The sequence below is a fragment of the Mytilus edulis genome, chromosome 5, assembly GCF_963676685.1.
Source record: "Mytilus edulis chromosome 5, xbMytEdul2.2, whole genome shotgun sequence".
Taxonomy (NCBI): domain Eukaryota; kingdom Metazoa; phylum Mollusca; class Bivalvia; order Mytilida; family Mytilidae; genus Mytilus; species Mytilus edulis.
The window spans coordinates 46994513-47013048 of record NC_092348.1 but is presented as its reverse complement, the minus strand read 5'-3'; the positions used below and the strand labels follow the sequence as shown (position 1 = coordinate 47013048).

General features: G+C 37.9%; 1 protein-coding gene across 2 annotated transcripts; it reads right to left on the bottom strand.

The window, feature by feature from the left end:
• Positions 1-1316: 1316 nt before the first annotated feature.
• LOC139523812 (uncharacterized) lies at positions 1317-5654 on the bottom strand. 2 transcript variants are annotated; one of them, XM_071318098.1, is made up of 3 exons: positions 5579-5654; positions 4612-5099; positions 1317-2212 (listed from the first exon to the last, which is right to left on the bottom strand). In XM_071318098.1, the coding sequence occupies exons 2-3, from the start codon at positions 5063-5065 to the stop codon at positions 1461-1463; spliced, it is 1206 nt and encodes a 401-aa protein (XP_071174199.1). In that variant the 5' UTR covers positions 5066-5099; positions 5579-5654; the 3' UTR covers positions 1317-1460. The 2 variants fall into 2 exon arrangements, with proteins under 2 accessions (XP_071174199.1, XP_071174198.1); XM_071318097.1 differs by lacking the exon at positions 5579-5654 and having other exon boundaries at positions 4612-5352.
• Positions 5655-18536: the final 12882 nt, after the last annotated feature.

Genomic DNA, 18536 nt, shown 5'->3' with positions numbered 1-18536 from the left:
ATAAATCTTTCTTTTTTCTGTGATTTTTGTCGAGCCTGCAACTTTTGTTGCAGAAAGCTCGACAAAGGGATAGTGATGCGGCGGCGGTGTTAGCTCACTTCTTAAAAGGTTAATATTTTAGAAGGTGAAAGACCTGGATGCTTCATACTTTGTATATTGATGCCTTATGTTACGAAGTTTCCGTCAGTCAAATGTCCAATGTCCTTGACCTCATTTTCATGGTTCAGTGACCACTTGAAAAAAAGTTCAGAAATTTTGTAATGTTGAATTCTCTATTATTATAAGTAATAGGATAACTATATTTGGTATGTGCTTACTTTGCAAGGTCCTCATGCCCGTCAGACAGTTTTCACTTAACCTCGACCTTATTTCATGGATCAGTGAACAAGGTTAAGTTTTGGTGGTCAAGTCCATATCTCAGATACTATAAGCAATAGGGCTAGTATATTTGGTGTATGGAAGGACTGTAAGGTGTACATGTCCAACTGGCAGATGTCACCTGACCTTGACCTCATTTTCATGGTTGAGTGGTTATAGTAAAGGTTTTGTGTTTTGGTCTGTTTTTCTCATATTTTATGCAATAGGTTACTATATTTGTTGTATGGAATGACTGAAAGGTGTACATGTCTACCGGGCAGATGTCATCTGACCTTGACCTCATTTTCATGGTTCAGTGGTCAAAGTTATTTTTTTAAGTTTTGGTCTTTTTATCTAATATTATATGCCAAAGGTCAACTATATTTGGTGTACTGAAATATATTATGATCTAAATATCAGTCCCGCAGGTTTTATTTGACCATGACCTCAATTTCACAGTTCATTGCACAGTGTTAAGTTTTTGTGTGTTGGTCTATTTTTCTTAAACTTTAAGTAATTGGTCAACTATATTTGTTGTATGGAAGCATTGTTAGCTGTATATGTCTGCCTGGCATGGTTCATCTGACCTTGACCTAATTTTCATGGTTTATTGGTCTTTGTTTAAGCCATCTTGGTTAATGTTAAGTTTAAGTGACAGTTGTAATAAAGCTTTATACTTAGGACTATCAACAAAATATCAATGATTAGTAAAGAAGGCGAGACATTTCAGTGTGTGCACTCTTGTTACTAAAATAATCCCCCAAATTGTACCGACGTTACATACCAGCATTTAGTGAGCGAAGTAATCTGAATATTTTCTTATTGTTACTTTTCCGAAGTAATCATAGCCAGTACCTGTAACTTATAGGTTGCCGGGACAAATGTTATACAATCAGTCTGTGTGCAGAAAAACTAGAACCTTGTTCTTACGATAGTGTTTTTTTTTATTTCACATACATATTCTTTGTGACAAGAAATCTCTTTTGGTAAAATTATTTTTTATATCTTGCTTAGTTTTATCTACTTCAAAAAACTTTAATCTGCACAATTTACAAGATTACATGACACCGATTACATACCAGTAGTTGTAAAATACACACTTTTCAAATATTCAGACTTCTGTTCTTGTTTATCTTTTCATGAAATTGTTCTAATGTACGAAGCAAATACTTTTCAATAGTTGACACGACTTCTAAATACAACCGACGTCCATCTCTTATTTCTAAAGCTGTGCCTAGTGCACAGAGTTCCTCACGGAGTTCTGCTGGGAATCGTTCAAACTCGTCACACCTAACATGTTGTAATGGGCGAGCCAAGTCATCAGGATCTTGGTATGAGCAGACCACACCTTCATGTTGCTCGATGGGCTTGTTTTCATAAGCTGCTTTGAGGTGCATAAACTGAATTTCGAGCTGGCAAGGTGATCGCTGATGTTCTGTTGAAATCTTCCGCTTGTTAAGTGCCAACACTTCCCTTGTCAGGTTGGCCTGTATTAAGGGTAGAAATACCCAGTGAAGGCACATAATGTCCGTATCATTGTCTGTATTCAGTAAACCATCTCTAGCCATTGAATCAAAGAGTACCTTGAATGGCAATGTCACCCTGTCATTTATAATGCCCCATAATTGTTCAATCGGCTGGTTGTGGACAGAACTACCTACTAATGCTGAACGAGGTCCACGCTTATCAAGAATAGCCTGCCAAATTAGCTCGTTTTCTCCTCCAAAGTCTGTCCTTAATCGAATTGGCCAGTTGAACTGCTCGGTAGCAGCAATAAACCCTCTGTGAACAGTTGTGGCTTTGTTATTATTGGATATATTCATGAACACCACTAGTCTGGTAAACCCATCAATACCTGAAAATTAACTGAATATATAAATAATTGACAATACTGGAAGATACAATTACTGGGAATCCAGTAGTGCCAAAACTGGTATAATAAATGACCCAAAGAGGCGAATTTAGGGGACAGGGGGCCCGGGCCCCATCCTTTTTGGGGGAAAAAATGGTTGCTGATATAGGGAATCACAGGAGCGGGTCCCCACATTTCTGGATCCGCCTCTGACCCAGTATTGTGACAACAATACTGGTACAGTGACCAGTATCGGGATCGTTCTCCTTACCTAACCCCACATCAACTATTTATTTATTATTGCACTCCTAATTGTAGAGCGGTCAATCTCATCAAGTTATACCATGCATCCACTATTGACAAAATTATACTCTCAGCATTCAAATATTTTAAATAAAAGTACATAAATAAATGTTTTAAATAATTCTTAAAATTATAGAATTTTAATGAGCCATCATACAGCTCAATATCACGACTCACTGAAAAGTTAGGGTTTGTGAAGTACATTGTTATCCCTTTATTCTGCATGTCAAGATTGACAATAATTGAGCATAAACAATCATTTACAAAGGTTTGCTGATGATTAAATCTCACCTTTGATATCATAAACAAAGAAACAATAATATAATAAATTGTACTCGGTTGAATAACGAATTGTGAAATTTAAATATGTTATGGTGGCCGGATGCGGCCATTTCGTCTTTTCGTGTTTTCGCGTTTTCTCCTTTCAATTTCACCCGAAATCGGGAAATCGGGAAATCATGGCCAGAAATCGAGAAAGCGAAAACGCGAAATCGACGAAGCAAAAACGCGAAAACGCGAAAACGCGAAATCGAGAAATCTATTTCATTTCGCGTTTTCTAGATTTCGCTTTCTCGATTTCCCGATTTCGCGTTTTCGCGTTTTTGCTTTCTTGATTATTCGATTTCGCGTTTTCGCTTTCTCGATTTCTCGATTTCGCGTGAAAGTGAAAGGAGAAAACGCGAAAACATGAAAAGACGAAATGGCCGCATCCGGCCACCATATTATTTTGTCAAGATTTTTAATGATTCCTACGTTACTGATACTTTAAAATTGAATAATAGTTATAAATCTTCTGTAATCGAGTCTTGGTATTTGGTAGTTTCTATGTAGTGTGATAAATTTGTACGTAACAAGTAATTCTTCAAAGATCTTCAAAGTTTCAGGAATAAAAAAAAATGTTAATTTCATGTTACCAATACTTTGACTTTTTTCGCCTAGCAATCTCCACATTAATGATTTCAAATGCATTCAAAATTCCTTAGATTTTACTACATTTATTTTTCCCGATTTTTGGACCCCCAAATAGATATAGGAAGATGTGATGTAAGTGCCAATGAGACAACTCTCTATCCAAATAACAATTAAAAAAAAAAGTTAACCATTATATATATAAATAGGTTGATGTACGGCCTTCAACACGGGGCCTAGGCTCACACCGAACATCACGCTATTAAGGGCCCCAAAATTAATAGTGTAAACCCATTCAAACGGGAAAACCAACGGTCTAATCTATATAAAAAAAAAGAGAAACTAGAAACGAGAAACGAGAAACACGTATATATCACATAAACAAACGGCAACTACTGTACATCAGATTATTTAAACGAGAATGATTGAGAACCGGAGATATGGTCCTTAACCAAGAAATTAAAAAGTGATATATATATACGCAATGTAGGTGGTGTCCTGCAACCCAAAACACGTATGCTGGTCAGATATCATGACAGCTCTTTTATGTGTGATGCCCGAGATATTTACCTAAACTAAGAACTTAACTAAAGTCGTTTATGCATAAAATGTAGGTTGCAAAGACCTAATTCATAGTGGGTGGTGTTGCACTACCCAAGACCCATCTACTTGTCAAATGTCATTTGTAAAATGTAGGTCACAATGACCTAGTTTATAGTGGGTAGTTTTGTACAACCCAAGACATATATCTACTGATCAAATATAATTGCTCAACTACTTGAGGTGCCTGAGATATGCACTCGAACCAACAACTTAACCGACGTCATTTTTTATCAAATGACCTAATTCATAGTGGGTGGTGTTGTACCACCAAAGACACATATACCGGTCAAATAACATTACTCTGCTACTTGTAGTGCCTGAGTGATGGACCTTAACCAAAATTTAACCAAAGTCGTTGTTGCGTAAAATGTATGTCACAATGACCTAATTCAAAATGGGTAGTGTTGTACTACCCAAGACTCATACGGTGTTAAACTATCATTGCTCTACTACATGTAGTACCCAAGATATGGACCTAAACCAGGAACTTAACCAAAGTGTGACCGACTGACGAACGAACAAAGGTAACATAAGTCCCGACTATTATACGTACATAGGTACTCTCTTGATATTAACATTCATCTTACCTCCATGGATTACCATTTTCCACTTTATCAGCTTATGATTTCCATCAATGTGCCACAGATAATGTGGACATGGCACAGAGTACTGGCGACGTTTAATTGTAACCGTCCGCCGAGCCTGAACCCCGGCACTATCAACAAAATGAATAGCAGCTCTTAGTCTCCAGCGCTGGATCTTGATATGAGGGGTACGGGCCTTGAGGTGACCATCCAACAGAGCCTCGCCATCGTTTGGGTGATTTTGTTTGATCTCTATCACAATATCTACCAGATCGTCATCATTGATATCAGAGAATGGTATTCTCGTTATTCCAAAACTCTTCATTCGTCTGTAGATTGTTTTTGTACACACATTGAAGTCTTGTGCAATCTGCGTGATTGGCATATCTTCATCTAAAAACTTTTGTAGCCTGTCTATATTTATGTTTTCGTCAGGCAGGCTACTTGTTGAGGCCATCGTTATCAGTTTGAAAATTAAAATATGGTTTAACCTACAAATGGAAATTACACCAAAGCATATTAAAATATAATAAAACTAAGTAATCTCTATTTCAGTCGGGGAAAAGTAAACCTAAAACATGAGTTTTTTTGTTTATTTAGACATTATATCTTCTTCTAAAAACAATGAAATACAACATGTATGTACGATTATTTATCCGATATGGAAAAGGTAGAGGGGTCAGAAAAATCTGAAATTGGAGAATGGGGTCCAGAGGCTTCTTTATGAAGGAGGGGTCATGTTTATTTACTTTATTTTTTTTAATTCTATTTTCAAAAAGCACCAGCATTTTTTTTTTTCGATCGTCTTTTGAAAAACCAGTGACATCGAAAGTTCAATTTTGACGTCATTTACGTGCATCCCTAAGTAACATGGATTTGTTTACATTAAAGCAAAAGAAGGACGTCATACTAGAATAATATGACGTCCTGCACAGAATATCCTATATAAACTTCATTAGGTATTACTTACTTTTGCGGAATAGTGCATCATCCATATATGACCTTGAACCTGCGAAACCCGCATTCTCTATATCCAATGAGAGGCCTTCTTGCAAAATTGTGACGAGATAATTCAAGTGCAGATCCAAATTTGCATACAAAATTGACTTTTGTGAGACAAAATTGAGTTTTGTGAGACAAAATTGACTTTTGTGAGACAAAAGTGACTTTTGTGAGACAAAATTGACTTTTGTGAGACAAAATTCACTTTTGTGAGACAAAATTGACTTTTGTGAGACAAAAGTGACTTTTGTGAGACAAAAGTGACTTTTGTGAGACAAAATTCAATTTTGTGAGATATTTGTGAGACAAAAGTGAATTTTGTCTCACAAAATTAACAAAAGTCAATTTTGTCTTACACAATTGATTTTGTGTTTAAATTTCCATATCAGGTAACAAAAGTCAATTTTGTATGCAAATGAGTTGATATTTGCATACCTTTTTGACAAAATTCACTTTTGTCATAACAAAAATGAATTTTGTCTACAAAAATGAATTTTGTCTACAAAAATGGATTTTGTGATGACAAAAATGAAACAAGTCTGTATCACATAGTTTTGTAAGACAAAAATGATTTTGTTAATGACAAAATTGAATTTTGTACAAAACCACAAGAGTCCCATTCGGCGCCCCGTAATAAGTGTATGGGTAAATTTTCTCCCATTTTCGATAACATCAGAAGTTGTCAGTCTAGTCCGATTATCATGATTCTTTTCATGCGGGACGGGATATTTGTCTTTACGCCATGGAGTTATTCCGAGTATACATATGCTTATTGCAACTGCTGGGTCCTTATCCTCACCCTTTTCGTTTGACGGGTCCAGTTGTTTTATTTTCTTTATATTTTGGCGTTTGTGTGTCTAGTGAAAGTTCTGTGCTGTTTTAGTTCCAGGAATTGGTTTGTCTCTTGATTTGCCTTCTTTTTATTAGATTTTCTGTTCCCCCTTTTTAGTACCAAATGGAGTGAAGTTTCACCTTTATCAACTACATTAATAAATATATATGGGTTAGATAAATCTACTCGCCCTCTTTGGTATTTTTTCAACCCCTTGTAACACTTAAATAATTTTTTTTTAATTTGTATTGCTAAAAATAAAGACAAATGCAGCGCCAGTCAAAAATGAGGAAAATCACGAGACAAATAGAACAAACTAGATGTTCCGAACCGAAAAGATTAGCAATATTCATGCTTCTACTAAGACACCAACCATGCGTTTCAGACCATGAATCGATGAAATACTGAGGCTATATGCCGCATTCACAAACGGTCGATCATCTTTAGACATGACACTCAATATACTAGTATATGTAGGGGAACCGATTCTAAAATCAATGAAAAACATGCAACTTTTATTATGCAGTTGGGGTGAGGGCCAAGGCGGGGTAAAAAGTTTAAGAATTACCATCACGGTTCTCAATAATTCTATTTCCATCTAAAACACAACCCTAAAAGATTAAAACAAACCCCGAGAATCTGTCCTGAAGACAACCAGACACACGCTATAGATTGCATGTACAAGAGTAGCAAACAGTTTCTAATGGACAAGGGCCCTGATGGAGTTATTCTAAAATAACCTTTACTGTGAGCATTTGGTAATGATAAGGGTGTTTTTTACTTTCAGATTTCAATTAACCCGAAAATGTACATACTTTAAGTACTGACCTTTCAGTATCTTTTGTGACTAGGGCATGTTTGATTAATTGTTTGATTTGAAGAGAAAAAAAGTGATTAAAAAAAAAGCCTGTGTATCTAATGAATAAACTAATTCTTTTTCTAAAAGAATTGAAAAAAGTATGCTTCTGCTTACTATTTAAAAACTTTTTTGATTTGTTTTTATTTGAAATATAAAAAAAATGCCTCCCCGTCCCCTTCTCCAAAAAAAGCATGTCTTGGTATTACGATATAGGATGTTCTAGATGCGGTTTATTTCGAGCTTTTATAATATCTTGGACCATAACAAACTTGGACCTTAAAAATGGTACAATTTAATGATTGAATTTGATTGGCTGTCAGGCATGGATCCAATCATGCCCTGAAAATGTTGTTTTTCAAAGCCTCCCGACAACATCAATATAGTTTTAAGCAGTAAATGTCATGGGGTTAGAAGTATAAATAACAAAGTTCTAGTTCTTTTTTTCATGTATGTGAAGTTAGCAGCCGGTTCGTTATTCGTTATTCGATATTCAATATCCAACCGGCTGCTAGCAGCCAGTTTGATATTCAAAATTTAGTGAAAAATCATAAGAAATTAAATACTTGAAATTATAAAAAGCACGATTTTCATAGTCAAAAGGACTGAGAAGATACGTAGGAATCATTAAATGACCTTTTCAAGCTGTCGCAATTTCTCGTTGTCCCTCGAATATAAACCCTTTTCCGTGCGACTTATTTGTCTGTATGTAATATAGAGTTTTGTCATAAAAACGACTTCAAAGATGTACTTTTGTGTATAATGTTTCTTACGACAAAAAGAAAAACCAATAACTCTAGAAATATTTTTAACTATAAATAGAAATATATATGGAAAGCCAAAAAAAAAAAAAATTTCAGTCAAAAAATGTCCAAATTTTAGGACAAAGGGCACAGGGTGATGGTGAGAGCCCCCTGATCTCTCAATCTTTCTAATATTTAACAGACATTTAGTCAATAGGTAGATACAAACGTGACTAAAAGGACTTTGGGTACACTTCCTGTCTTCTATGTTTACGGAGCGCCCAAAGTGCCAGTTGGATATTCAAAATATATAGCGAAAACCTACCCGAGACCGCTTAAATGAGGTTGAGACCCCCCTGGTCTTTCAATGTTCCTAAAATTCAACCAAATCATTGACTCTGTATATATAAAGATTGTATTAGATGGAGTTTTCAGAAAAACGTCATCTTCAATATCTACGGAGGGCTAAGATTGTCACTTTTCAGTAAAAAAATGTCCAAATTTTAGGACAAAGGGCACAGGGTGATGGTGAGAGCCCCCTGATCTCTCAATCTTTCTAATATTTAACAGACATTTAGTCAATAGGTAGATACAAACGTGACTAAAAGGACTTTGGGTACACTTCCTGTCTTCTATGTTTACGGAGCGCCCAAAGTGCCAGTTGGATATTCAAAATATATAGCGAAAACCTACCCGAGACCGCTTAAATGAGGTTGAGACCCCCCTGGTCTTTCAATGTCTATAAAATTTAATTAAATCATAGACTCTGTATATATGAAGGTTGTATTAGAAGGATTTCCCAGAATATTGTCATATTCGATATATATATGGAGGGCTTATATTGTCACTTTTCTGCTAATCATTATCAGAATTTTAGGACAAAGGGCACAGGGCAATGGTGATAGCCATCTAATCTCTCAATCTTTGTATTACTAAGCAGACATTTAGTTAATAGGTAGGCAGAAATTATAACCTTATGTTGGAAAGGGCCAACCATATCCCCACTTGGGGTTGTGAGAGATTAAACAAGCAGCTGACCACCGTCTTGACAAAGAGAGAGACCGATTGAGCTCGGCAAATTGTGACCTGTGGGATGAAAAAAAACAGGCGCACCGGGTATGATTACCACGAATTTTATATTTTTTGATATGGACGATAGGATCGAAAGATCAAAAGCTGGGTCTAAAAACCGTTTAATCGTGGATATTGGTTTTGGGTGAAACAAATTGATTTTATTTTGGATTGTTATAAAGATTAAGACATCGATCCAATAACTATTAATAGCTGGAATTAGTTGTTGAAAACGTCAAAGCCCTGAGTGGTATTGCCAAAATGAACCACCGCCGATGGTACTCCCGGATGAGGAAGGATCAGTTGGATCAGTTGATCGGAACGAAGACCAACATTTTTTTAGCGTTGTTCCAACCCTATACTAGGAAGGATATTATCACCCAAGCCAAACAGCATGAGTTGATAGAGGTTAGCAGGATGTCGAAAGATCGACTACTGGATAAGTTACAGGAACAGATCAGAGAATATAGGAAATCATTGGGGATAAAATTGAGGTACATCCACTGAAGAAAGCCTTTAAAGATGTATTTACTACCTGAAAGATGACCACTATTATTGACATGGAGGTGCAGACCTTCCTTGAGGTCTCTCAGATGTCAAGAGTGGAACTTATAGACGATTGGGCATTGAAAGGATAACAAGTCAATGTGATGCTGCACTGTGAAGATTAACCCAACAGGTAAGATGGATGATGAGAACGTGGGATACTTTCACTCGGGAAACCAGATTTTCCCTTCAACCACGGACTTACTTGAAACCCTTGAGAAGGGTAGATTAACCCTTGATTTAGAATAGATGATAGTGAATTATACCCGCTGCACATTTCAAACATTGGTGAACAGCGGGAGAGAGAACTCAACTTACTGCTGATCCAAGGCTACATGTGCTTAAACCACGTTTATAGCAAGGAAGTTCTGAAAACCAACAAAGAGTGTTGCGTCAACCACAAGGCAGCCAAGATCAGAGCTGCCCAAAGAAGGGACATACCAGCTGACTTTTGTCAACAACACCCACCCGATGAGAGTCCCTTTCGTAGTGTACGCGGACTTTGAGTGCTTTGATTTACCGATAAGGTTGAAATCAAAAACGATAAGGTTCTGTAGCAATACATAGTTTAATAGAAGTTTAGTATCGCATTATGGCCATGGTGAATTTTTTAAATATGACAGTTTTTGTACAATGAAATACATTTTTAGATAATTGAAGAATAATATAGCCTCCTTAGTGGGGTTATATGAACATTTAGATTGATTTTAGCATGTTTTATATGGTATGTATCTGTTTGACAGTCCGTATTTTTCTATCCGTACCACCCATAGGTCCATAAATTATTGTAGTGTTTATCAACAAATATTTATAGCTCGACCTTTTCAATTCAAATTATGGAAAAACGAGCAAAAATGCATGTGTGTTTTTTTAACCTTTCGATAGATATATGCCTATAGTTTCAGGAAAGGTACAACTGTTCAAACCAACGCTTAGGGGCGTTCAAACAAACGCTTACAGGTATTCAAAACTTCACTTAGGAAGGTTCACGTCAACGCTTTAAATAAATGAACGTTTATAAAGATTACAGACCCGAAACAGTGTGAGGCGCTCGCCAAGGAGTTGCAAGAGATCAAGCGGAAGATTCAAGCCAGTAACATGCAGCATCGCCTGGAGAAGATTGGACTCAACCCTGACCTTTCCAAGGTGTTAAGCCTGTGGTTGAGGCTCAGCGAGAGGCAGCTTCACCGATCACCTAAACGATCGTTTAACTTCCTGCAGCAGTGACAGCCCTCCAGCCTCCACCGCCCAAGTTTGACTACCCACTATCCATTGCACCACCTATAGACACCATCCTCGGACTTCGAGCACAGCAGTATTTGCAGATCAGTAACGATCCTTCGCCGACCACACCTTTGGATCGCGATCTCTTCATCGGAAGCTAACCAGTTACTTCTGACGACGATGATATTTTCGTGGATGGTGTGAGGTACAAATTAAAGGAACCCTTAACCTCTGGGAACTCATGATGAAAAAGAAATCAGAATCTTTCGAGTCCGAAGTGTTTAAGACCTTGTCGACTATGCAGAGATCCTGCACAGTTCCGGTGCATGTATCAAGGCAATTAACCCTCTCGAGAACCCTAAGGCGATAAAGATCTAAGTGGACGAAGATTGTGTCTCACATCTAAAGCAAGATAAGCATTGTAGCGGATTTCAAACCGTGTTTCTACCCTCCGACTTTGACCAGCTTCTTTTTTGCTTGGATCTGTGCAACACTGCATACCGTGCTGGAAACAATGGTTTGCGCAACGCGATTATGGCGATCATCGATGCCATAAAGAAAGGTGAACACATCAGCATCAAGGAATATAAGCAACTCCATCGTAATATCCTCAATTAAGAAAGGTTTTGTTTGAAAGTATGCATACGGTGGTAGAAGTTTTTTTGACACTATCACCAGTATCGCTGGTCGCATGTTCACCTCCTCTGCTGCCAAGGCATTGAAAAGTAGGCCTATGAGCACTGCCACCAATGCAGTTATGATAGGAGAGGTAGGTGGTAGTCGTCAACCATGTCGTTGTCAAAGTGACCCGCACTCGAAAACCCATTGACCAACGCAGCAAGCCCAATCAACAGCTCAGTGTTAAACGCAGAAAGCCCAACAACCAAACCCAGTTAAACAATTTCATCTCTGGTCGTGGCATCGGTACCATCCCAACTTCCTCCAATGCTATAAATAAATACATAATGTCTGACATCCTTACAATCACAGAAGGGTTGACCTTCGATGAAAGTCTTCAAAAATATTAATACTAGGTTCACGAATTCGAACCTTAAGCCGGCGCCCAACTTACCAACTCTGGAGCGTCACTCCTGCAGACGAATACAAGATGCAACTGTACAAAACCATCCAGAAAAAATCCACGATCCTCTGTGGATTTCGCATGAGACAGTGTGATTTCATAGTCGTTCTCCAAGCCTCACAGTTTAACTGCCGCCTAGCTGCCAATAGTGGTCGCGAAAAGCCAAGATATATTATCGTTGCCTTTCAAACCGACAGAGATAATGACAAAACCAATAATGCTTCCGTGTTCAATCGCTGTCGATTGCAAAATATCCATGTCACCCTCAAAGCTGAACGCTACTCAGCCGTCGACTTTAATGCCGGTTTTTTTTCAGAAAACAAGGTTGCCATAGTGTTCAAGGAGGATGTAGACTTCAGAAAGAAATTCTACAACATTGACACCCTCCTTAGTAACGATGATGTCAACCCCTCTGATTTCATTGACATATAGCCGCTGTTGGTCATCGATGTAAGTCATCAGTCCGAGCGGACATCCAAATTCGAGCGGAATTCGAGCGTTATGTTCCCTCCAACACCGAAGCATTTGCACTTCCAATCTCCGTAGGAGTCCTAGGCATCCAGTTCGAATCGTTCGGTCAGTAGTTGAACGTCGTGTTTTAATAAATAAATGGACACCACACTGTTGCAGCAAATCGTCCACAACACAGACCTAAAACAAGGGTTTTCCATCCTTGTCTCTAGAAACGACAGTCGCATTTTTACTCTGTTCAACCCCCTCCCCCAACTACAATTTAAGGAATCGAACACCACATTGGTTTTTAAGCGACAGCTCTACACATTTGATCGGGCAACACATGTTACAAAGAGGGTGAAGACATTGTTAGCATCAGAGGCATCAACAGCATCCTGGTGAACAGTGGCATCATCAATAGCAGCTACATACACGGATCCCAACAGTCCACTATCTGAAGCTTCCCCCCCCCCCCCCCTGCAATCGATTCCGGGGTAAAGATCATTCAAACCCCCCAAAAATATGGTGTTCTTACCCGTGATCTTGAGAACCATCAATCGCATGCAGACATACCTCACCAATCCAGACGGCGATCCTCCACAATCTCCGCAGAGAACATCTCACCATCCGCTTCCATCTTCGCGAGGCATGAATAAATAGTCTATTGAAATACGGTTTGAACTTTATAAAAGGTCAATCTAAATATTACAGAGAGCAGACAAAAAAGGTTTCCCGGTCACCATTCGTTTATCCCACACAAACCTGCATGGTGAACACAAGATGTTGTTTACCCCGCGACAGATTGAAAAGATCACCAAGCTTCTACAAAATGGTTCTAGTGGAAAAAAGCAATAACCAATTGAAGAAAAACATTCAAAAACAAAGTGGATTCCTATCCATGTTAGCGGAAAGGGCAATGCGAGCCTTTCCTATGTTGGCGAACACAATTCATGTCAGCATGAGGTGTTGGAGCCCTAAGTTGTCTGTGTGAAATAGCGATCAACAATGCATTTGGACCTGGATTTTACATCAAAAGGGGTGGTTGTGTGAGCTGTGTGAAGGTGTGTGATAAAGGTCTGTATATTTTCCCTTCAACCTATAGTGACGGTTTGTATTTTAAACTAGGTCATCGATTCTACTAGGCCTAGGGTTCTGGTCTGATCTGATCTGCAGCAAACAGTCCGTTCAAGAACATTCCACTTTTGATACAATCTTTATATATATAAAATCTATGATTTGGTTGAATTTAATGGAAATTGAAAGACCAGGGGGGTCTCATTATCATTTAAGCGATCTCAGGTAGCTTTTCACTAAATATTTTGAATATCCAGTTGACACTTTGGGCGCTCCGTAAACATAAAAGACAGGAAGTCTACTCAAGTTCCTTTTATTAATGTGTGCATCTACCTATTGACTAAATGTCTGCATAATATTAGAAAGATTGAGCAATAAGGGGGCTCTCACCATTGCCCTGTGCCCTTTGTCCTATAATTTTGATAATTTTTAGCTGAAAAGTGACAATACAAGCCCTCCATAGATATCGAATATGACATTATTCTTGGCAATCCTTCTGACACAACCTTTATATATACAGAGTCTATGATTTACTAACATTTTGTGGACATTGAAAAACCAGGGGGGTCTCACCCTCATTTAAGCGGTCTCAGGTAGCTTTTCACTATCTATTTTGAATATCCAACTGGCACTTTGAGCGCTCCGTAAACATTGAAGACAGGAAGTCTAACCCAAATTCATTTTAGTCACGTGTGTATCTACCTATTGACTAAATGTCTGCATAATATTAGAAAGATTGAGCAATTAGGGGGCTCTCACCATTGCCCTGTGCCCTTTGTCCTAACATTTTGATAATTTTTAGCTGAAAAGTGACAATACAAGCCCTCCATAGATATCGAATATGACATTATTCTGGGCAATCCTTCTGATACAACCTTTATATAATCAGAGTCAATGATTTATTTAAATTTTGTGGACATTGAAAGACCAGGGGGTCTCACCCTCATTTAAGCGGTCTCAGGTAGCTTTTCACTATCTATTTTGAATATCCAACTGGCACTTTGGGCGCTCCGTTAACATAGAGACAGGAAGTCTACCCAAATTCCTTTTAGTCACGTGTGTATCTACCTATTGACTTAATGTCTGCATAATATTAGAAAGGTTGAACAATTAGTGGGCTCTCACCATTGCCCTGTGCCCTTTGTCCTAAAATTTTGATAATTTTTAGCTGAAAAGTGACAATACAAGCCCTCCATAGATATCGAATATGACATTATTATGGATAATCCTTCTGATTCAACCTTTATATATACAGAGTCTATGATTTACTTAAATTTTGTGGACATTGAAAGACCAGGGGGGTCTCATCCTCATTTAAGCGGTCTCAGGTCGCTTTTCACTATCTATTTTGAATATCCAACTGGCACTTTGGGTGCTCCGTAAACATTAAAGACAGGAAGTATACCCAAATTCCTTTTTGTCACGTGTGTATCTACCTATTGACTAAATGTCTGCATAATATTAGAAAGATTAAGCAATTAGGGGGCTCCCACCATTGCCCTGTGCCCTTTGTCCTAAAATTTTGATAATTTTTAGCTGAAAAGTGACAATACAAGCCCTCCATAGATATCGAATATGAAATTATTCTGGGCAATCCTTCTGATACAACCTTTATATATACAGAGTCTATGATTTACTTAAATTTTGTGGACATTGAAAGACCGGGGGGTCTCACCCTCATTTAAGCGGTCTCAGGTAGCTTTTCACTATCTATTTTGAATATCCAACTGGCACTTTGGGCGCTCCGTAAACATTAAAGACAGGAAGTCTATCCAAATTCCTTTTAGTCACGTGTGTATCTACCTATTGACTAAATGTCTGCAAAATATTAGAAAGAGTGAGAAATTAGGGGGCTCTCACCATTGCCCTGTGCCCTTTGTCCTAAAATTTTGATAATTTTTAGCTGAAAAGTGACAATACAAGCCCTCCATAGATATCGAATATGACATTATTCTGGGCAATCCTTCTGATACAACCTTTATATATACAGAGTCTATGATTTACTTAAATTTTGTGGACATTGAAAGACCAGGGGGTCTCACCCTCATTTAAGCGGTCTCAGGTAGCTTTTCACTATCTATTTTGAATATCCAACTGGCACTTTGGGCGCTCCGTAAACATTAAAGACAGGAAGTCTATCCAGATTACTTTTATTCACGTGTGTATCTACCTATTGACTAAATGTCTGCTTAATATTAGAAAGATTGAGCAATTAGGGGGCTCTCACCATAGTACTGTGCCCTTTGTCTCAAAATTTTGATAATTTTTAGCTGAAAAGTGACAATACAAGCCCTCCATAGATATCGAATATGACATTATTCTGGGCAATCCTTCTGATGCAACCTTTATATATACAGAATCTATGATTTACTTAAATTTTGTGGACATTGAAAGACCAGGGAGGGTCTCCCCCTCATTTAAGCGGTCTCAGGTAGCTTTTCACTAAATATTTTGAATATCCAACTGGCACTTTGGGCGCTCCGTTAACACAGAGAAAGGAAGTCTACCCAAATTCCTTTTAGTCACGTGTGTATCTACCTATTGCCTTAATGTCTGCATAATATTAGAAAGGTTGAACAATTAGGGGGCTCTCACCATTGCCCTGTGCCCTTTGTCCTAAAATTTTGATAATTTTTAGCTGAAAACTGACAATACAAGCCCTCCATAGATATCGAACATGACATTATTCTGGACAATCCTTCTGATACAACCTTTATATATACAGAGTCTATGATTTACTTAAATTTTGTGGACATTGAAAGACCAGGGGGGTGTCACCCTCAATTAAGCGGTCTCAGGTAGCTTTTCACTATCTATTTTGAATATCCAACTGGCACTTTGGGCGCTCCGTAAACATTAAAGACAGGAAGTCTATCCAAATTCCTTTTAGTCACGTGTGAATCTACCTTTTGACTAAATGTCTGCATAATTTTAGAAAGATTAAGCAATTAGGGGGCTCCCACCATTGCCCTGTGCCCTTTGTCCTAAAATTTTGATAATTTTTAGCTGAAAAGTGACAATACAAGCCCTCCATAGATATCGAATATGACATTATTCTGGGCAATCCTTCTGATACAACCTTTATATATACAGAGTCTATGATTTACTTAAATTTTGTGGTAATTAAAAGACCAGGGGGGGTCTCACCCTCAATTAACGGTCTCAGGTAGCTTTTCACTATCTATTTTGAATATCCAACTGGCACTTTGGGCGCTCCGTAAACATTAAAGACAGGAAGTCTATCAAAATTCCTTTTAGTCACGTGTGTATCTACCTATTGACTAAATGTCTGCAAAATATTAGAAAGAGTGAGAAATTAGGGGGCTCTCACCATTGCCCTGTGCCCTTTGTCCTAAAATTTTGATAATTTTTAGCTGAAAAGTGAAAATACAAGCTCTCCATAGATATCGAACATGACATTATTCTGGTCAATCCTTCTGATACAACCTTTATATATATAGAGTCTATGATTTATCTAAATTTTGTGGACATTGAAAGACCAGGGGGGTCTCATCCTCATTTAACCGGTCTCAGGTCGCTTTTCACTATCTATTTTGAATATCCAACTGCCAATTTGGGCGCTCCGTAAACATTAAAGACAGGTAGACTACCAAAATTCCTTTGAGTCACGTGTGTATCTACAAATTGACTAAATGTCTGCATAATATTAGAAAGATTGAGCAGTTAGGGGGCTCTCACCATTGCCCTGTGCCCTTTGTCCTAAAATTTTGATAATTTTTAGCTGAAAAATGACAATACAAGCCCTCCATAGATATCGAATATGACATTATTCTGGGCAATCCTTTGATACAACCTTTATATTTACAGAGTCTATGATTTACTTAAATTTTGTGGACATTGAAAGACCAGGGGGGTCTCACCCTCAATTAAGCGGTCTCAGGTAGCTTTTCACTATCTATTTTGAATATCCAACTGGCACTTTGGGCGCTCCGTAAACATTTAAGACAGGAAGTCTATCCAAATTCCTTTTAGTCACGTGTGTATCTACCTATTGACTAAATGTCTGCAAAATATTAGAAAGAGTGAGAAATTAGGGGGCTCTCACCATTGCCCTGTGTCCTTTGTCCTAAAATGTTGATAATTTTTAGCTGAAAAGTGACAATACAAGCCTTCCATAGATATCGAATATGACATTATTCTGGACAATCCTTCTGATACAACCTTTATATATACAGAGTCTATGATTTACTTAAATTTTGTGGACATTGAAAGACCAGGGGGGTCTCACCCTCATTTAACCGTTCTCAGGTCGCTTTTCACTATCTATTTTGAATATCCAACAGCCAATTTGGGCGCCACGTAAACATTAAAGACAGGAAGTCTACCCAAATTCCTTTTTTTTCACGTGTGTATCTACCTTTTGACTAAATGTCTGCATAATATTAGAAAGATTGAGCAATTAGGGGGCTCTCACCATAGCCCTGTGCCCTTTGTCCTAAAATTTTGATAATTTTTAGCTGAAAAGTGACAATACAAGCCCTCCATAGATATCGAATATGACATTATTTTGGGCAATCCTTCTGATACAACCTTTATATTTACAGAGTCTATGATTTACTTAAATTTTGTGGACATTGAAAGACCAGGGGGGTCTCACCCTCATTTAAGCGGTCTCAGGTAGCTTTTCACTATTTATTTTGAATATCCAACTGGCGCTTTGGGCGCTCCGTAAACATTAAAGACAGGAAGTCTATCCAAATTCCTTTTAGTCACGTGTGTATCTACCTATTGACTAAATGTCTGCATAATATTAGAAAGATTGAGCAATTAGGCTCTCACCATTGCCCTGTGCCCTTTGTCCTAAAATTTTGATAATTTTTAGCTGAAAAGTGACAATACAAGCCCTCCATAGATATCGAATATGACATTATTCTGGGCAATCCTTCTGATACAACCATTATATATACAGAGTCTATGATTTACTTAAATTTTGTGAACATTGAAAGACTAGGGGGTCTCACCCTCATTTAAGCGGTCTCAGGTAGCTTTTCACTATATATTTCTTTTATGGGCTTTCCATAAATA

Coding starts and splice junctions, on each gene's coding strand:
- LOC139523812 (XM_071318098.1), bottom strand. CDS start 5,065: ATGGCCTCAACAAGTAGCCTGCCTGACGAAAACATAAATATAGACAGG. Junction 2,213..4,611: donor GAAAATGGTAATCCATGGAG/GTAAGATGAATG, acceptor GTTAATTTTCAG/GTATTGATGGGTTTACCAGA.